Below are 21,722 nucleotides of genomic sequence, written 5' to 3'. Positions count from 1 at the left end.
AGGCTACTTACTATGTCTACCCCAGTCCAACACTGGCAATGCCATATCATGGCAGATACTTACAAACTAGTGACTGCTTTTGTACATTTTCCCTTTAACTTGTCATGTGGTGTGGTCATATAAAAAATTCAAATACTGAAAGTTAATGGTAGGTTTTACTTCAACAGCCAGAAATGCTCATTAATTGCGGAACTCCACCCCACATCCTCACCTTCCCTCCCAACGCTCGACCCCCGACCTCCTTCCTGCCATATGGCATCTAGTGCAGGGAGAAACGGCGTGTGCTCCTTCACTCTGACTATCTTCGACTTGACGCTGGGTATGATGGACAGTCACTCTGCGTGGATCTCACCCGGCCTGACTCAGGAAGGTCAGATGAGACAGGCACAGAAGGGATTTGGCGCAGGTAAGTGGTATGGAGTGGCAAGCTGATGCTGATTGCCATTCTGTGGAAGTTACAGCCCTATGTCTAATCTTTATCTAAGTTTATTCTTCTCAGTTAATAAATCACTATTTTAAGGTAAACTAGAAAGAGAGACAAAAATATTCATTAAAAAGGAATATCTCACATGCAACTTCATCCAGTGCTGAGATCAACACTGCCGTGGGTTTGTAAATGTTATTTTTCATCTGGTTACGGATTTCTTTGACTTTCATTTGCCATGTTCTACCTGCAATACAATATGAGAGGATGATTAAAAACTGCTGCACCTGACAGAGTGAATGCATTGGGATTTCTTTAAGGTGAATTCTTAAACGGATAAGGAAAATTTGTTCTTAAACAGGACTGTATATCAATTATAGGTTTCTTTCATGAGATCGCAAAGTAAACACATGGGAGGCCACTTGGGGCATCCAAGCATAACAGCTAGATGGAAAAGATAGCTAGGTGACTCTCTGAGACAATTCCAACATTCCATATATTGATCTGTGAAGATATTTTATTGACTTCAGTTCTAATTTGAGTTTTGTTTTCTTCTCCATTGTTCTATTCTCCTGGTTTACTGTGAGCACTAATTTAGCTTTACCCAAATTTGCAGCTATTTTTGTCATGCAATGTTGTTATCAAGAAGTCCCAAACTAGAAACAGAGTAAAGATCTCTATGCTTTGCTCCTTTTCTGTAAGATTTAATGGGGTCAAAGTACTCTGGTTGCTATTTGTAGCGATATTGTGAATAGAGTGAAAAAAAATTGTGCTCATGATCCTTCTCCACATAATGATAAAGATAGTTCCTTTCACTTGCTACCTTATATGTACTTCTAAAAGGTTTTTTCTCAGTTGCCTTCTTTCAAACCTATTTCTTTAGAATTTAGACCAACTCAAGAGCCTGAATCTTTCTCTGGTCTCCTAATAAGAAAATAGGTCTAAATGAGGTCGCCTCACTACAGGAAGGATGTGGAAGCTATTGAGAGGGTGCAGAGGAGATTTACAAGGATGTTGCCTGGATTGGGAGGCATACCTTATGAAGATAGGCTGAGGGAGCTAGGTCTCTTCTCCCTGGAGAGACGAAGGTTGAGAGGTGACCTGATAGAGGTTTATAAAATGTTGAGAGGAACAGATAGGGCGGATTCTTGGAGGCTATTTCCCAGGGCTGAAATGGTCGCTACGAGAGGACACAGGTTTGAGGTGCTGGGAAGCAAGTACAGAGGAGATGATAGGGGTAAGTTTTTCACTCAGAGGGTGGTAAGTGAGTGGAATCGGCTGCCGTCAGTGGTGGTAGAGGCGAACTCGCTGGGGTCTTTTAAAAGACTCCTGGATGAGTATATGGGATTTAATGGGATTGGGAGTTACAGATAGTTCTATGGCTTGGTAGGTATGGATGTGATCGGAGCAACTTGTGGGCCTAAGGACCTGTTTGTGCTGTAGTGCTCTATGTTCTATGTTAAATGCTAGTAATAGGGTCTGATTTAATATTTTGCCACATGCAATTGCTATGAGGAATCTGTCCAAATACAAAAGTGACAACTCCACAACTGTTTGAAAATAGCAACTGGGATCTATATGCATTAATTTTAACATAATTCTTCTGTGAGCTACATGAAAGATGCTACATAAAGGGCAATTGTTACATAATTCCTGCAACATTATGACTGGATCCCTTTATTATCAATTCTGATCCATTATTTTCTTTATTGTAAACAGTCCTCAATCCTGAGTCAGCTCTTCTATGAGTTATCAGATGCTAATGCTGAACTGTGTAAATCAACTAATTATAGGAAAATTAAAAGTTCAGCTAAAGAGGTTCTTGTCACTTTGAAGTGTCACCCTCCACAAATGACACTGGAAATTTCAGGATGCAGGGAAATTTTTCGATAACTAACATCCTCTCAGGTTGGTGCTTAAATTGGCCCATTTAAAAAGAAAATCAAACTAAGAGTATCACCTTTTACTCCAAAAATCGCAAGAACTTTCAATAGAAGTATTCTATTGTACAACATCATTTTTGTTTTAATCTTAAGAGAAATAATTTACCAAAGAATTTATCTGGAACTTTGAAAATATCGTCTGTTGGCTCTGGTGGGCGCTCTGCAGCCCAGATTGTATCCACAAGGTTGTTTTCCATGGAAACAAATTTCCGTTGGCCTTGACGCAAAGGACTTTCATAACTTTTCCACTCCGCTGTTTAAAAAAAACAGAAGCGCAGCAGACACTTATTTATTGACGTGGTTTTTATCCAGAGTACTCATATCCTTTAGTGTTTGATAGCATCTTGTCATGTCTAAGCTCTTCATACATGTAGTTACTTTTACAGTACAGTGCTTGATGCATAGGTAAACAGCAGTTATTCTATGTCAGTATCATTCTGCAGCAAAGGAGAGTGGGCAATTAATCAGTTTTTTTTGTAGTCTTTGGGAAGGTTAGAATGTTGGTCAGATCAGGAATGCTCCTTGCTCTTTGAGGAGCCCCACAACATATTTAATAGTCAAAAATTTCATCTCATTGTAATGTCTAGTTTTAAGCTGAACATAATTCACAAGAAAATTCTCACCCTTACTGAAATTTTAAGACATGACGATTAAAGATGTGCATCATCATGTTCAAATATTCAAAATTGGTGTTGTGCACTAAATTGCGTTATTGACCCTTATGCATATATTAATGACCATTCCATCAATAAACTTTTCTTTGTTGATAATATCATAGGACATGGGTTTTCCTCCAGTTTTCAAAAGACGCGCTGTTACATGCATTGGCCATGCTAGCCTGTCCAAAAATGTACCCAAACAGTGCCAGAATATGGTGACTATGGGGTTTTTCATAGTAACTTCATTGCAGTGTAACTGTAAGCCTAATTGTGACACTAATAATTAAACTTAAAAACTGTCATAGTTTAACTGTATTGTATTCACCTCATGAGTATTTTACACAAAATAAACATAATTTTCCCTTATTTTCTCCCTGCTCTCTTGAAGATATTGAAGTTTGCTGAAATATAATCCTGAAGATAACAGTTGTCCTTTGGTACTTTATGTGAGCAATCTTCATGTGAGACCAGAACATAAATGTCAACAATTGAGTCAACTGCGGAACATATCACACCTAAGTCTCATCCTTTCCTTGCTCAATATATATATTTTCATGGCTCTTTTCAGCGGGATTACTGGATAGCTAATAGATTGGGAATTTGGGATTATTTTTCCGTCATGGATTGTAATTAGACAAGTAGGGTGTTCTCTCAGACACTCTTTTAACTTTGAGTTACGGTTAATTGTCTCTTGCTCCTTCATGCTCAAATCCTTGCTATGCTAGTCGTAAATTTGTCTTTCTGTTATATGATTCCAGTATAATCAGAATGTCCTGCGCTTTATTCTAGAATCTTTTACCCTAATTTAGAGGCCAGACTCACAGTTTTCCTCCATCATGTTTAGTGACAATAAACCTCTATTCACTTATTCTCTTGTCACCCCAACATTTACCCTCTCTATAATTTTTTTAAGTTTATTTATTAGTGTCACAAATAGGCTTACACTAACACTGCAATGAAGTTCCCTCAACTTCCCTATCTCACCACTCCCAATGCCACACTCCTTCACTCATCTAAATCCTCTTTCATCTGCAGCATCCAAACTTTTACTCCAATTGCTCTGCCTGTTCTCCTGTTTCACCTTTGTCAAATTGTTACCATTCCTCAGCAGCATCTGTGGGGAAAACAACAGAAGGTGGGTTTTTACGGCCTCACTTGACATGAAACTGGAAAATCCTGCTCAAGGTCCATGGACCTTCCCATTATCCATCCCTCACTCGCTCTGATTCCCTTGACGGGTGGGGCGGTAGAATTCTGATGAGAGTTAACTTTGCAGTCCGATATGATCCTTCAATTTTGAGGGAGAGTCACATCAGACTCACAGCGTTAGTTCTGTTTCTGACTCCACAGACACTGCCAAACCTGCAGAGTATTTCCAGCACTTTCTACTTTTATTTAACTTTTTCAGCATTCATAATATTTTGCTTATATATTGTTCCCTTTCCTGTCCTCATGTATCCTCCTTACTCCTCTCTCACTATCCTATAGCAGTGGAGCTTATTGAATTACAGAGATGACACTAGGATGCTACCAGGACTTGATGGTTTGAGTTATAAGGAGAAGCTAGATAGACTGGGACTTTTTTCTCTGGAGTGTAGAAGGCTGAGGGGCGATCTCATAGACATCTATAAAATAATGAGGAGCACAGTTCAGCTTGATAGTCAATATCTTTTCCCAAAGGTAGGGGAGTCTAAAATTAGATGGCATAGGTTTAAGATGAGAGGGGAGAGAAACAAAAGTGTCCAGAGGGGCAATTTTTTCACACAGAGGATGCTGAGTGTCTGGAACAAGCTGCCAGAGATAGTAGTAGAGATGGGTACAATTTTGTCTTTTAAAAAGCATTTAGACAGTTACATGGGTAAGATGGGTATAGAAGGATATAGGCCAAGTGTGGACAATTGGGATTAGCTTAGGGACTTTTAAAAAAAGGGCAGCATGGACAAGTTGGGCCGAAGGGCCTGTTTTCATGCTGTAAACCTCTATGAATCTATGAGAGCTTGCAGACAGGAACTGACCCATTGAAGGCAGTAGTAAGTCTGATGATTTATTTCCATAAAATAGGAAAAACAGAAATGATGCAAGATGGAATGCCTAAATCCAAATAGAATTTCAGCAGTCTGCATTTATACACTCTTAAATTTTAGCACTGCTAATAGATTACTGCATAATTTGCAGTGAGTGAAATAAGTGAGTTTGAACCAATGATGCAGTGCCTTCATGATGTAGCTGCTAGCACTGTTGGAAAGACTCCTCATGCACCAATAGTGCCACTTGCAGGAATTTAAACGTTACCGCAACCATTTTTTAAGAGCATAAATTGAATTAATCGTAAATGTTTTATGTTACAGAAGTTAAATGATCACAATTTTGCAAATAGAAGAGGAATGCAACAGCTGGGAAAATGTGGCACTTAATATTGTTCAAAGCCACTGAGTAAAATTAGCAAAGGCAGCATTCATCATCAAATAAAATATTTCCCCTACAAAACCTTGGGTTCTAAAAGCTTGACTGCAGAAGGAAAGCCAACACTGAGAGCATTATGAAGTTGCTCAGGTTGGAGGTCTTTGGGGGCAGGGAGTGGGGTGATATTCTAAATTAGAATTTGAGATTGCACTAAGTCTTGATTTAAACATGATGATGAAGCCCAAAGCAAATAGATGAGAAAAATCTGTTTCCTTACCAACGGAAAAGACGAAAGGATCAGCAGCAACTATTTCTTCTTCTCTTGTTTCCTTCATAATCCAGTCTACAATGGTTGCTAAGAAAAACAATGTATTTTTAGAAATATAAAGGCAGGCCATTAAAATTAGATTACTAAACCTCTCTCTGCTTTAAGACTCACTTTCCCCTTTGTTGAGCTCCCAGTTGCAGTCCATTTGACGTTCAGCTTGAATCCAGTAACGTCCATCTGTCCAGAGTGCAGCCTTTTCCCTACTGACTACTGCAGTACCTATGGATCAATTAGATGGACAGATCTCACTAAGGACACTATTTGTTTATGCTTGAATTGTGCCTGAGTGAACAATGGCATTTTCCTAAACGAATTGTGAAGGATGTTTAATTCTTCAATATGGACTTTTAATATCAGCTTCTAAGGAAGACAAAAGGGATGGATTAGAACTTCTACATCACTAGACAAAGTAACTGCATTTTGTTAACAGCCAAGGAAAGCACACAGAACTGTTGAATTTGATCTAAATCAGAAAGCATGTGGGAAAACTTCACCACATCAATGTATGTTTTATATCATTTCAAACTGTAGTGAGGCTGTGTCATTCAAGATTTTCTGTAATTTCAAAAGGCAGGAAACTTGCAATTATATAGCTTCCTCATGACTTCAGGAGTGGAAACCAATGATCTGCTATGGTCATATTGAATGGTGGAATAGGTTTGGTGAGAAAATGGTCTACTCTTGCTTCTGTTACCCATGTTCTTGCATTCTTATGTAGGATATGACCAAGGGTTTTACAGTCTATGATGCATTGCTGCAATATAGGAAAAACAGATGCCAATCTGTCCACTGAGGGTTCCAAAAACAGTAAGAACATAGGGACATAAGTAACAGGTGCAGGAGTAGGCCACTTGGTTTCTTGAGACTGTTCCAACATTCAGTAAGAACATAGCTGATCTGCTTTCCTGCCTGTATCACTCATGATCCTTGACTCCACTGTCAGTCAAAAATCTTGAATATTTGAACAATACAGTCTGTGTTCACTGGGAAAGAGAATCCCAAACACTCTCAGCCCTCTGAGGCAAGAAATTACCCTTTATTTTGAAATATGCCCCCGAGGTATCGACTCCCTCAGAAGGATAATCATCCTGTCAGCATCTACTCTGCCTAGCCTACTTAGAGACTAGGGGGTTCCAGCCAACTGCCACCCCACCCCGCCCCCACTACTATGGTGGATTCAGTGGCCACTGACAAGATCTTACAGTCTTACCAAAAGCTATGGCCTTCTGCATGGATCATATGCCCTGCTATGAGGAATCAACTTTGGCTGGATGGAAGATTCTACCGGGCACATGGGGCTGTAGAATCTCACCCAGAACCATATATTTCAAATAATCACCTCTCATTCTTGTAAATTCAATGAGTATAGACCCAACCTGCTCAACCTTTCTCCATAAGACAAGCCCCTAATCCCAGGAATTAGTCTAAGAAACTTTTTCTGAAATGCTTCCAATGCAAGTATGTCCTTCCTTACCTCAGTTAACCAAAACTGTACACAGTACTCTGTGGTCTCAACAATGCCCTGCACAATTATAGTGAGGTGCCCTACACTTATATACCATTCTCTTTCTCTATGCATTTCTAATTATTTCCTGTACCTGCATAGCTGCCCAGGTCCATCTGTCTCATAGCAATCAGCAGTTTCTCTCCATTTAAATAGTATTTTTTTTCTGTCTCTCACCTTTCCTGAATAGGGGTGGTTATATGTGCAGTTACCCAGTCTGTTAGGGCTTTTCTGGAATTTAGTGAATTTTGAATGATTACAACCCCTGCATCCATTATATCTGAAGGAACTTCTTTTAGACCATAAAATGTGGGCTGTCAGGACCAAGAGACTTGTAGCCTTAAATCGCATTAATGTTTCCATTACCTTTTATCTAATAATTGTTTCAAGTTCCTCCTCTGTTTGTCTCTTAGTTTTCTATTATTCTTGGAATGCTTTTTGGGTCTTCTACTGTAAATGCTAGTACAAGTACTTATTCAAAGTCTCTGTCATTTCATTCTTTCCAATTATTTGTTCCCCAGTGTCATCGTCTAAGGAACCAATATTCACTAGATTTTCTTTCCCTTTTCACATACTTTTACTGTCTAATTTTATGTTTTTTGCATTTTCTCTTGTACTACAATTTCCTTTTTGTGTCCATCAGCCTTTGCTGCTTTCTAAATCATTCCCAATCTTCTTGCTTAAAGCTAATCTTTGGAGCATTGTATACCTTTTTTTTCAATTTGATAATATACTTAACTTCCTTACTTCATCACACAATAGTGCATCCCTCTGAGTCTTTCTTCCTCAATTGAATATGGATGAGGTTTTACAGCCTCGCTCATCCTGAAACCGTAAAACCTCGCCCGAGGTCAATGGACCTTACCATGGTCCACCCCTTGCCCACTCTAATTCCTGTGGCAGGCGGACGGTAAAATTCCGGCCTATATCTTTGTTGAGTATTATGAAATATCTCCTTAAATGTCTATTACTGCTTCTTTACTGCCTTATTTTTTAGCCTATACTCCCAGTTTGCTTTGGACAATTCTATTCGCAGGCAAAAGGCAGGGAATTATAGGCCGGTTAGTTTAATGTCTATTGTAGGTAAAATGTTAGAATCCATCATCAAGGAGGAAATAGCGAGGCATCTTGAGGGGAATTGCTTGATAGAGCAGACACAGCACGGTTTCGTTAAGGAGAAGTCGTGTCTGACAAATTTATTGGAGTTCTATGAGGATGCGCCTAGGGCGGTGGATAGAGGTGAGCCGGTGGATGTGGTCTTTCTTGATTTTCAGAAGGCGTTTGACAAGGTGCCTCACAAGAGGTTATTGCAGAAGGTAAGGGGGCATGGAGTTGGGGGTAGGGTGTTAGCGTGGATAGAGGATTGGTTGTCAAATAGGAGGCAGAGAGTGGGGGTTAATGGGTGCTATTCGGATTGGCGGTTGGTGACTAGTGGAGTGCCCCAGGGGTCGGTGCTGGGGCCTCAGCTATTTACCATTTATATAGATGATCTGGAGGAGGGAACCGAGTGTATGGTGTCGAAATTTGCTGATGACACCAAGATTGGTGGAACGGCAAATTGCGCGGAGGGTGTGGAGAGTCTGCAGAAGGATCTAGATAGGCTGGGCGAATGGGCCAGGAACTGGCAAATGGAATTTAATGTTGGCAAGTGCGAGGTGGTCCACTTTGGTAAGAATAATGGTAGGAAGGACTATTACTTACGTGGCGAAAAACTGCAGCAGGCGACGGTGCAGAGGGACCTCGGGGTCCTTGTGCATGAGTCGCAAAAACCCAGCTTGCAGGTGTAGCAGGTGGTCAGGAAGGCTAATGGGATGCTGGCCTTCATAGCGAGGGGGATTGAATATAAAAGTAGGGAGGTCTTGCTGCAGCTGTATAGGGCATTGGTGAGGCTGCAGCTGGAGTACTATGTGCAGTTTTGGTCACCGCACTTATGCAAGGATATTTTGGCCTTGGAGGGAGTGCAGAGGAGGTTTACTAGGCTGATACCGGAGTTGAGGGGGTTGAGCTATGAGGAGAGGCTGAATAAACTAGGCTTGTACTCGTTAGAGTTTAGAAGAATGAGGGGAGATCTCATTGAGACATATAAGATGATGAATGGGATGGATAGGATAGAGGTGGAGAGACTCTTCCCGCTCAGAAAGGACATTAGGGCTAGGAGGCACAGCCTCAAGATAAAGGGGGGGGCGGTTTAGAACATAAGAACATAAGAAATAGGAGCAGGAGTAGGCCAACTAGCCCTTCGAGCCTGCCCCGCCATTCAATAAGATCATGGCTGATCTGTCGTGGCTCAGTTCCACATTCCCGCCCTCTCCCCATAACCCTTAATCCCCTCTCTCATCAAAAATCCATCAACCCGCGTCTTAAAAATATTTAACGAGGCAGCCTCCACCACTTCAACAGGCAGAGAATTCCAGAGATTCACCACCCTTTGAGTGAAGAAGTTCCTCCTCAACTCTGTTCTAAACTGCACCCCCTTTATCTTGAGGCTATGCCCCCTAGTCCTACTATCCTTTCTGAGAGGGAAGAGTCTCTCCACCTCTATCCTATCCATCCCATTCATCATCTTATGCGTCTCAATGAGATCTCCCCTCATTCTTCTAAACTCTAACGAGTACAAGCCTAGTTTATTCAGCCTCTCCTCATAGCTCAACCCCCTCAACTCCGGCATCAGCCTAGTAAACCTCTTCTGCACTCCCTCTAAGGCCAAAATATCCTTGCGTAAGTGCGGCGACCAAGAGGAGAAACTTCTTCACTCAAAGGGTGGTGAATCTCTGGAATTCTCTGCCCGTTGAAGTGGTGGAGGCTGCCTCGCTAAATATTTTTAAGACGCGGGTTGATGGGTTTTTGATAAGCGAGGGGATTAAGGGTTATGGGGAGAGGGCGGGAATGTGGAACTGAGCCACGATAGATCAGCCATGATCTTATTGAATGGCGGGGCAGGCTCGAAGGGCTAGATGGCCTACTCCTGCTCCTATTTCTTATGTTCTTATGTTCTTATAGTTTCCTTAATTTAGTTTAAGATGCAGGTTATTGGCCCACTTTTCTCATTCTTTCAAACTGAATGTGAAATACATGTTATGATCGCTCTTGCTTGGAGAGTTCTTTACTATGATGTCTTTCATTAATTCTGTCCTATTACACTGTACCAGGTCTAAAATAGTCTGATTCCTGATGCATTGTTTTAAAAGAAATAGTCCTGAGTACAGTCAATAAACTGAACTCATCCTACAGCTGCCTTTGACCATCCAATTCATCTGAATATTAAATTCACCCAAGATGATTGCAATACCTTGTTGTAGGCCATCGTTTCTTCTGGATGTATAATCTATCCTATTGTGTAACTATTGTTAGGGGGTCTACAAGCTACTTCCACCAGTGATTTATTTCCTTTGTTTTATCTAATCTTCACCCAACCTGATTCCATATTGATCTTCTGAACCAAGATCATTCCTCAGCATTGTACTAATATCATCCTTTATTAAAAGAGTGATTCCCTTTTGTCCTGTCCTGTGAAATGTTAAATACCCTTGAATATTCAGTTGCCAGTCATGGCCACCTACCATCCACATCTCTGTAATGGCTATCATATCACACTCATTTATTTCTACTGGTTCTATTTATTCATCCATCTTGTTATGAATGATGTAAGGATTAAGATAAATACCCTTTATTTCTGTCTTTTTATTGTTTTTGATTTACTCAGACCTAATTTGGTGATGCTCTATTAAGTTTGTAAGCTTCACCCCTTCCCATCACATGCTAGTTCACATTATCTGGTCAATGCCTTAATGTCCCATTGTGTCAATTGGTTACAGCAGGCAAGGGGCGTATTAGTGAACAATACCTGGTGCCTCCTAGACTTACTCAGGTCCAGAATACTTCATAAAGGTTACACACTTCTGTAAAATAAATGACTAACAGAGGAAGAAGAAGTGTAAAACTATGCAGCATAATTGGTAATTGGCAATTGGCATCTCATAACATAACTGTGCTGATATAGACATTTTTAGACAATGTCTGATAATTTTTTGAAAAGACACAAGTGCCAGTCTCCCAACTAGGGTGGTTTTCATCAAATGAGTTTTGGTAGAAAGCTGTGGAAAGTGGCAGATGATGGAGGCTAGGATGACGAGGAAAGGAATGGAGCTTTAAACAGATGAGTGGTGGTGGGGAAAGGCAATGGGAGGAGGGCAGTGGAGGGAGGAGGTGAGGGATAACATGATGAAAGAGTTGTCTTTGACAGCACATAATTTTATTATTGTTGGGCAACATTGCAGCATGCTACAGAGAAATCAAAAGAGACTTAAGGTCACAGTTGACTGTTATGTTTACTGGTTGTGCCAGCCCTATGCTGCATAGTAGATGCTCATGTAGTTGCTGCATTTGGCACTGTTCTACATCTATCTCTCTCAAGACAGATCCTATTGAGATAGTTCTCCACAGCTACCATCAGGGAGGTGTGCCAGAGCTGTTAGATATAGCCAATGTCAGCTTGCCATTTGTAGTGAACCGATCTATGCTGGTTATTGATTTTCCCGGCATATACTATAGCAGGAAACAGGACATACTTCAAGAAAGCAATGATCAATCATTCATTTAGATCTGCTGTCCAAGCATCCTTTTGGAAGAGGAGATTTTGCACCAATTAATTTTCCACTGAAGTGAGTTCAGATCAGCTGTGCCTGCAGCAGGTGAATACCAGGACCCAAACACTCCTTATGTAGCTCGAGCCTTCTGGTATCACTGTCCTCCTCCTCTTTATTCCAAACAGCTCAGATAGGAGAATTCCCACTAGAAAATCCATTCTTATCAGTTAGAATTAAAACTAAAATGGACAAATATTTGAGAAGATTTATGCCAGAAAAATAAATCAAAGTATAAAAATGGTCCAACGCTGGCTTCAAAAGCATTTGCCTTTATTTTACTTCAATCATTAAATAAGTTTCCATCTATTCGGCAGTTCCTAGCAACCTTGGATGCAGAGTTGCCAGCATGATAATTAAGACTAAGCATCTCTTAGGCAGAATGTCAGGAAATTGCTTTCAGGAAATCTCCAAGCATATTTCAGTTTCTAAATAAAGCTCCCTGATGTTTCAGAATGAAGCATTGTGTGCCTGCCCCAGTGACCATGGGGACGGTCACCTCTGTCCCTTTACTCAGTGTCTTACACCCTACAAACCAGGAAACAGGAAGTGTAATCATTCTCATTCCTTTTGCCCATAACCCTTAATTGTAAGATTTGTCTGTTGTTAATGGCACATTTGAAGAAACCAGTTTTCACCAGCTCTGATCCTGCGTGTGTTGTGCCCTTTGAACGCCAGGAACAACGTTCACTATCATTACATCATTGTGATGTATTGGGTAAGGAAAAGGCTACAGCCGAGAAGGGATGTTGAAAGACTGATTCATGTGCTTCCAGATTAACAGTAAGCCATCAGTCCCTAAACATTTAAATGACTGCAATGGCTCAAATTGAAGTTCCGCCTGCCACCAAGGAGAGGAGCTGTCACTTCTTGCTAAAGAATGAAAAAAAAGGAGAACAAAGAAGAATCTATATAAGTAATTTTCACTACAACAGGACCAGGAGAGTTTGTTCAAATACGTAAAAAAAAATTCAAAGAAATTGAAATAAATATACCCTTTTTGAGAGCTGATACAAGATCCGTCCTGTTTCAGTTTATAAAAAACTCTTTATTGTATCTTTCCATTCTAGCTATGTCTAATGCCGTAGCAGTCTAAAAAGGTTCTATTGACTTCTGGAAGAAAGTTGTGCTGATTTTCTGCTTATGTCAAACGAGTGGAGATTTTTGAATGAAAGTTTATATGTTGAGTTAGGGACAGCAGTAACCTATTTGTCTTTTTGAAAGGTTGTGACTGATTACAATTGAATGATTTTGAACAAAATATTCCTATTATCTACAATTTGATGCTGAAATTTTGATGAACTGCCATCAATTTTGAATGTTTCTATGTTTTCCCTGTAGCACACAATCCCTGATGTTTTAAGCACAAGGCCATGACATTGGGAAGTGATAGCGCAGTGATATTTTCATTGGACTATAATCCAGAGATACACGGTAATGCTGTGGGGACTCAGGTTCACTTCCCACCAAGGCAGATGGTCAAATTTGACTTTAGTGAAAATCTGGAATTAAAAGCCTAATGATGACCATCAAACCATTATCAAATGTCATAAAAACCCACCTGGTTCAGTCATGTCCTTTGGGGAAGGAAATTTGCTGTCCCTACCTGGTCTGACATACATGTGTCTCCAGACCACAGCAGTATAGTTGACTCTTAAGTATCTGCTGAAATGCAAACCACTCAGTTCAAGGCAATTAGGGATGGGCAATAAATGTTGGCCTAGTTAGTGATGTCCACATCCCATGAATGAATTACAAAAAGATTTTATGCAATGCATACTTATCTACAAAAGTTGATTTTTTTATTAGACATGATTAAAGAAGAAGCCCAAACTGTAATATTGTCTATACCATTTAAATGTTCAAACCACAGAATAATTATCATTTGTGATTACTGAATTAAAAAAGAAGTGTCCTAAGTCATGACCATGAGGTCAAGCCTCCATGCATTCGCGTCCTAGCTTGCATTTGATGTTGTACATTGTTAGAAGCTGGCATGCGCCTGCATTTTGATCAGCATGCCCACTAGGAAAAAGATTAAAGCAACCCTTCCCTGAACGTTTGAGCATGCAGAATATTTTCCTTATTTATTCCTGGTCTGTATTACCTGCACTCCCAGTGAACCCTGTCATCCATGCTCTTCTTGCATCCCGTGGGGCAATGTACTCAGTCTGGAAAAACATCATGAATAGAATCTCAAACATCAGTCACCAGGAATCTGCTCAAGGATTCTTTCCAATTGGTTGCCACTACTATGAGTATTGACATATATCTGACTTTCCACTAAAGTTCCAGATGCCAATCAGGAGAACAACTTCCATTGAATAGCTTTCGGAAAGCAGTATTCTACTAACGAGAATCTTACAAAGGCAAAATATGACAGATGCAGGAATTTGCAACAAAAACAGAAAATGCTGGAAAAACTCAGCAGGTCAGACAGCATATATTTCTCAGGTAGTTCTCTAACAATCTGTACCTTTGTTCTCCCATTCACACATTCCAATCATTTAATGGATGCTTTTAGTACTTTTCTCAGCCTTTATCATCACCATTTACTTCCCCCTTGTCCAATTACAGCCCTCCCTCACACTCATAGTATAAACCTTGTCTGATTTTCTTCTGCCTTTATTCTGATGAAGGGTTACACCAACTCAAAATGTTGGCTCTATTGTCTCTCCACAGATGCCGTCTGACCTGCTGAGTTTCTCCAGCACCTTCTGTTTTTGTCCTGCAAAGTTGGAGACACATTATCTTGTAATGTTATAAGTTGAACCCATAATACCTTGTTTTCTTATAGAAACCATTTTTATTTAGAATTATATTAATTCAATCATAAAATGTCAATAAGCAAGACCAGAATATGAATTATAGTGGATGATGCAGCATTAAATCTCCAAAGTTTGTTGTTCTAACATTGCTGAAAATCTAAAACAGCCCCTTGGAGTAGAAAGTAGATCAGCGGTTCTTTCTCTTCAGTCATGTGTTGATTGGAAATATGTCAAAAATAAAGAATGCAATAGCATATCAGACATGATGCCACATTCTCTCTTAGCACCAGATGAGTATCAGTTTAAGACACATTGCAGTAGGTCAATAATAACTCGAGTCACTTGTACCCGACTTGTATTAGCTTGGCAGCAGCACAGTGTCACGGACATCAATCTTCAATGATACATCTGTATGAAGTATCATCAGCAGCACTCCAGTATCAGATAAAAGCCATTGTTGGAAACGAAAAATAGACCAGTGGTGCTTTATTGAGATGTGCTTCAGTAGTTAGTTTCTCTGAGCTATGTTAACAAATAAACCAGGAGTACTGATGTGTTATTTTGAAATGCTCCACAATTTTATTTGAACAAATGCTCAGGCATATTTGAGAAGGAGAATTTAATTTCCATTGATGGGATTGTTGAGCAGAAGTGATCTGTTTTTGTGATGTTCATTGTTGGATAAATGTTGCCAGGGCACCAGAGATAAATTCTCTGCTCTTCTTCAAAATAGCATCCTGGGATCTTTACATTTAACTGAGACAGCAGAAGAGGCCTCCGTTTAATGTCTCACCTGCACTTCAGTTTCCCCATGACTTCCATGGGGAATCCCTAATTGACCACTCTGAAGAGCTCATTGAATATGAGCTCCCTGGGGATTGGTAATTAACTAACTAAGTAGAGCTTGTATACCGAGCCCTATATAAAGCAGACCCCTCAGTGGGTTTATTATTCCTTTGTCCTGGTTAGGACTTGTTATGTTCACTTCAAGCCTGTGGTTTTTGCTTTATTTTGTGCAACAAAGCACTGTTCTTTTCCAGACAACTCTTGGAGTTATTATAACCACCATGCAGAACCCCTTCTGTCTTGTGTTGGAATATCAAGTCTCTTCACTGAGACTATAAACATTCAGCCATGTGACTCTGAGGAGAGAGTGCTTCCAACTGAGCCATGGCTGACATTCCCTTGCAGTAGGATGTTCAGAATTACATAAGTATCATAAATATTGTCTGGCTTTTTTTTACATTCTTATTATGATAAAAATAAGGGATCCCTATTTTTCTAACATCTAAAGTTTGCAAAGAGTAAAATACTGGTGAAAAGGATTTGAATTCTTAAAAAAAATTTTACAAGTCTTTTTATTTTGATTGTTAGATATTGGTCTCTGCTCAGGTACCAGTGCATGACAAAGGAGACAGGCTGAAGTTGTTGAAGGAATTGTAAAGCCAGAATCAATCATATGGAAATAATTTAAAGAGTTTGTACACTCACCAAATGGGGGTCAGTGGCTGGGATCACATAAACACTGACACTTTTTAAAGCCATCAGTTCTCGGAGCTTTTTCAGACGTAACGAAGTGTTAGTTACGGTGAGAGGCAGATCCTGAATATAAAAGAACACTTGATAAGTCTAATTGCTTTCTTTATTAAATAACACTCATGAACAGAAGTTGTAAAGTAACGTTTATTAGGCACAAGTAGGCTTACATTAACACTGCAATGAAGTTACTGTGAAAATCTTCTAGTCGCCACACTCTGGCGCCTGTTTGGGTATACTGAGGGCAAATTTAGCATAGCCAATGTACCTAATCTGCACATCTTTTGGACTGTGGGTGGAAACTCCTGCAGACGTGGGAAGAACATCAGACTCTGTGAATCAAAGCCATGCCCTGATTTTATGAGGCAGCTGTGCTAGACACCGAGATGCAAAATATTGACTCACCAAATTGAAATTATGGAATGTGACCAAAGGAATAAATTTAATACTAAATATAAATTTTGAAATTTTAAGGCTATTACACATTTTAAACTTCCTGTTTTTACCTTTCCTTGGATCAAAAGCTCTTTTGTTAATATGTCTGTCCATCCTAATTGTTTCTCGACTGTCCCACACAGTGCTGTTGTGTGGTGTTTCCCAATAGATTTTCAATGCTCACCAATCCTGTGGCGATCCCATCACCCTATCCACCACAGGGTAGAAAGTGTATGCAAAGGATTAGGTGAATTTTGCAACCAGAGATAAAGTGGGGTCAAGGGACAGAAATAAAGAAGAGTAATAGGAGATTGTATTATCACAGCAGCTCTGCTGAAGAGAAGCTTTAGTCATGGCAACTAATCACTACAGAGCATCCAGGTGTGGTGTAAAAATTTAAATATTTCAGCATGTTTCACTTCCGTCTTTGGGATCCTGCTTTGAAAATAGAGTAAGACTATAGTTTTTTTAATGGTTAAGGAGTGTTTTCCCTGCCAGTTTTTACACTTGTTTTCGATGAGGCCACAGTTTGTGTCATACAGATTTGAAACCCATCTTCAGTTGAATAGACTGCTACAGAATCCGAGTATCTATCTGATTAAAATCTCTCCTAATGAAGAGCATCAATTTGCCATATGTCTGTGACTGTTCTGCCATATGTACTGCGTGGCAAGCCTAGGCGACAATACTGCTCTAGTGGGTATGTGAAGCATTAGGTGCAGAACAAAGCTGTAAAAGTCTTACAGACAGGGGCGGGAGAGATCTGAAACCCTTGTGCCCTCTTCCTTCCCTACACTTAGTCTGTTTTTTGAAAAGAGAGATGTCTGTCTGTTAGCCCCCCTAAGTGTGGAGTCAGTTAATAAACTTTCATGATTCAAAATAAGGTCCAAATTTTTATTTCTAACACTAAGGTCCTCAGCTGTGCTTGACCTACAAGGCACAAATAACTAGTATTTATTAATAAAGTAAAATTTATTAAACAAGATTTTACATATACTTAGCAAGAAGCAGTGAAGACAACATAGAAGTTTCTGATCTCTCAAGATCCTAGGAATTCTTGGTGTTATCAATACAGGCAGTGTCTTTCTCTCTTTGTCTTTGAAGTGATGTTGAATTGTGTCCAGAAGAATCATACCCCAGAATCCATGGTATCACGGTGGCAACAAAGACTCAGAGGGGGGAATTTTCCTATCCAGTCTGCCACAGGAGTTGTAGTGGACGGGGACAGACCATGGGATTTTCCAGTTTTGGGGCAGGCGCGGCTGGAAAATCCCACCCAGTTGGAAAATCCCATCCAGAGATTCCAACTTTGATCCCTCAGTCTCTCATTCCTCCTTTTTTTATAGAGATTGTCTGAATTCACCCCTCCAATTGGATCTAGGATCTAAATTGTCTTTTGTTGTCATGCCTCTGTAACTAGAGCCAATAGACTAAAGGCAAGTGTTCATCCCTTTCCCTAGGGCCCCTCGGAGTTTACATTCCATTACAATTTTGCATGGGCAATCAACCTAACCCACAGATCTTTGGAGTGTAGGAGGAAACCAGAGCATCCAGAGGAAACCCATGCAGACACAGGGAGAATGTACAAACTCCACACAGACAGTCACCCAACGCCAGAATTGAACCTGGCTCCCTGATACTGTGAGGCAGCAGTACTACCCTCTACTAAATATCAGTTTCCAACAATCGCAACATCTCAAATCTTATTCCTAACCAGCTCTTAAGGTAATTCTATTTCCCCCAAGAATCAATTATTTTAGCTACTTACGGGAGGGTTTGTTGCACAATTTCTTACGAGATCCCCATTACTTTTATCCGATTGGAAAGGTTGACAGCTTGCCAGCTGCAGTAGACCTGGAATAACAAGAAATGGTGGATTACAAGTTACTCTCCCCTAGAATCAAGAGACAAGCTGGTGTAAAATATTAGAGCTGAATGTTAGACATCACTCCTTAAGTCAGTAGGTGACAGAATGTGTAAATGATAAGACAACAATGAAGCTATAACAAAGTAAATTGTAAAACATTTGTTTATATATTTAGTAGATAAATTCATTGACTGATTTATGACAATATACAAACTGTCAGTGCAGAGTTGAATCTAAAATAATTTAATAAATTTTCTTGAGTCACAGATTGCCTCCTAAGGACAATAGTTCAATTATCCCTCTAAGCTTCTGGTAATGCAAGTGTTTAAAAGGTCAGCATCTGTAGTGGCCAAGAGTTTCAACTAACAGAAGTAGGAAGAAGTGTTGGCAATGAAGAATGGGCCACTAAAGAACTACTTAAAATAATAGTTTTATATTTTAAATTCCAGCAAAATTTTCAGGTTGCAGTCATTTGTAAAGAAAAATAGAGCCTGAGAATATTTCTTGTAGTGCAACAGGAGCAGTAAAGACCACAAGACAGGATAAAGTAACAGCACTGGATGGAAAAATGTTCCTGTCCTGTGGTGAGCCAGGAGTATGTGTAAGAACTGGGACATTGTGTGAAGATGCATTTTGAGAAGAATTTATTACCTGACACAGGAAATTTACATAAATGCACATTTATAATAAAAAGTAAAGGACTCTCATAGCTTCTTCCTTTGAACAGTATGGTGGAGACAGAGCAAAAAAAGGACAAAAACTGCTCTCTGATACCTCTTGAGGGCCAAAGCTAAGGGCTATATTGGTGCCCTTATCTGAGGAAGGATGTCCTTGCTATAGAGGGAGTGCAGCGAAGGTTTACCAGGCTGGTTCCTGGCATGACAGGTCTGTAATATGAGGAGAGCCTATGTCGGTTAGGATTGTACTCATTGGAGTTTAAAAGAGTGAGAGGGGATCTCTTAGAAACTTATAAAATTCCAATAGGTTAGACAGAAAGTATGTTCCCAGTGGTGGGGGAATCCAAAACTAGATGTCATAGTTTGAGGATAAGGGATAAACTTTTTAGAACTGAGGTGAGGAGAAATTTCTTCACTGAGGGTGGTGAATGTGTGGAATTCACTATCATAGAAGTAGTTGAGGTCAAAATGTTGTGTGATTTCAAGAAGACACTAGATATAGCTCTTGCGACTAAAGGGATCAAGGTATATGGGGAGAAGATGGGATCAGGATGTTGAATTCAATGATCAGCCATGATCATAATGAATGGCAGAGCAGGCTTAAAGGGCCAAATGGCTTACTCCTGCTTCTTGTTTCTATATTTGTTCCTGTAGCACTGACTGTTTTCGATTTACTGACTAAGTTTCATTGGAAAATATTACATACCAATGTGACAGTTGTGTGTGAATTCATTCAAAATGGGAAATCTTATAAGCCATACATAGTCAACCTTCCATAGAAATGCACATCTAGTCAAGAATAAATACAGAATTGAAGGAAATTGAAGCAAGATTAGAGAATAGAGAAAAATTAGATGAGGGCAAAGGGGGAACTGCAACACTGGAGGCCAGGATATATGTAAAGGAGAAAGTAAATTATGGTTACAAGCCACATGAAGAAGCCACATGCAGACAAGTAAGAGAATAAAGATAAGCCAGAGAGCACTTAAGTGATATAGGTTCAAAAGGTTCAGGGAGATCATTAGAGCAGGTGAAGGCCTTAAGGCACTAATGGAACCAGTGAAATCAGTATGGCAAGACTAATTAGTCAGTTAAGGACAGCAGATTTCCTTCTCTAACGGACATTAGTGAACCAGATGGGTTTTTCCAACAATTGACAATGGATTCATGGTCATCAGTAGATCCTTAATTCCAGATAATTTTTTTTATTGGATTCAATTTCCACCATCTGCCATGGCTGAATTGGAATCCAGGTCCCCAGAACGTTAGCTGAATTTCTGGATTAATAGCTGAGCAACAGTACCACTAGGCCATTATCTATTCAAGGGGAAGATTGAAAGTTATTGTTCTCACATATTGTTATTAGAAGGTCCATTAACAGAGTCAACAACATTCACAGAAAATAAAGTTCACTATAAGAACTGAGGTGTGGGAAAAGGAAGCAAGCTAGTGAATGGGGAAAGATTCCACTGCAGCATTGTTGTGAAAAGCTGTCCATTTTGGGGGGAAGTGACAGACACAGACCAAAGTCAAACACAGGTGCTGTGCCAAATTAAAAAGCTGATCAACCAGATTTTCGACCCTTGGCCCTTTCTTGTCTTCTCAATCTTTACAAAGTTACTATCTCGCAGAAACTCTGCTATACCATAAAACAGAACAATCAGAAGATTTATAACAGTGTAAAAGTAGTTTATGAGTTGTCTTAAATTGATTCATTGATCATTATTGCTTAATATCTTCTTCAACGCTGTAAGATTTATGGAACACGCAAGAGTGGGAAACCTGCTGTCTGGGTGATTTAATTCAGGGGGTGCTGTAATTTTTATTTTTCCACTGGCAGTGTGAGATGCAGAGATTAAGTCAGTGGTGTGCTTGTGACATGCGAATCCTCATGCCATTCTGCGGAAAGCTCCCAGTTGTAATATATTTATAGATGTTTGGTAGCATAGATCTTGAGTGTTGCTGAAAAGGGAGGCATGTTAAAGCTTTTTGTCATGCACTCATCAGGACACTTTGCAAGAATACCGATATAAGTGGAAAACAATTCCCCTGTGAGGAGATAATGCTGATTGGTGGAGACATTGCCATTGAAAAAGCACCAGTTGATGTCGACGGACAAATAACTGTCAAGAATTGTTTAAAAGTTAAACCTGATTGATCAAATCATTGCTCTAAGGAACAAATTAGCAAATGGCTGTTAGTTATTTTGTTTAGCTCTAACAGATGCAATGTGAATCTGCCTGCAAAGAATAGGGCCCTGGATATTAAAGCCATAGCTTCCAATATGTATAAATGATTGCAAGGTGTCCTGATAGTGCATGACCAAATGCTTCAACATGCCTTCTTTTTCAGCAACACCACACTGTGAACCTGATAATCCTAAATTGGTTGTCAGTGTCAAGCTTAGTACACTGAGGATTATTAAGTAAATGGTGTTTAATCGCAGAATCACATCTAATGTTGGGCATTGTGCTGGCAGGGCTTGAGCTGGTATCAACAATAATGAGCATATTGTGTTCTCTAAACCACAACATC

The 21,722-nt window shown here is 39.8% G+C and overlaps 1 protein-coding gene across 2 annotated transcripts in view; it reads right to left on the bottom strand.

Annotated features, from left to right (window-relative positions):
- xpnpep2 (X-prolyl aminopeptidase (aminopeptidase P) 2, membrane-bound) overlaps positions 1-21,722 on the bottom strand; it is a 76,523-nt gene that overhangs the window by 42,744 nt on the left and 12,057 nt on the right. For both annotated transcript variants that reach the window (XM_080187591.1, XM_080187592.1), the window contains 7 exons: positions 18,412-18,497; positions 16,164-16,274; positions 14,012-14,075; positions 5,869-5,976; positions 5,707-5,784; positions 2,474-2,620; positions 570-671 (listed from right to left, as the gene is read on the bottom strand). In XM_080187591.1, coding sequence (XP_080043717.1) covers positions 570-671; positions 2,474-2,620; positions 5,707-5,784; positions 5,869-5,976; positions 14,012-14,075; positions 16,164-16,274; positions 18,412-18,497 — 696 coding nt within the window. The remainder of the gene's footprint in view (positions 1-569; positions 672-2,473; positions 2,621-5,706; positions 5,785-5,868; positions 5,977-14,011; positions 14,076-16,163; positions 16,275-18,411; positions 18,498-21,722) is intronic.

Source organism: Carcharhinus amblyrhynchos, chromosome 4, assembly GCF_965287045.1.
Source record: "Carcharhinus amblyrhynchos chromosome 4, sCarAmb.v2.hapA, whole genome shotgun sequence".
Lineage (NCBI taxonomy): Eukaryota > Metazoa > Chordata > Chondrichthyes > Carcharhiniformes > Carcharhinidae > Carcharhinus > Carcharhinus amblyrhynchos.
This window is presented reverse-complemented; position numbering and strand designations above follow the sequence as displayed.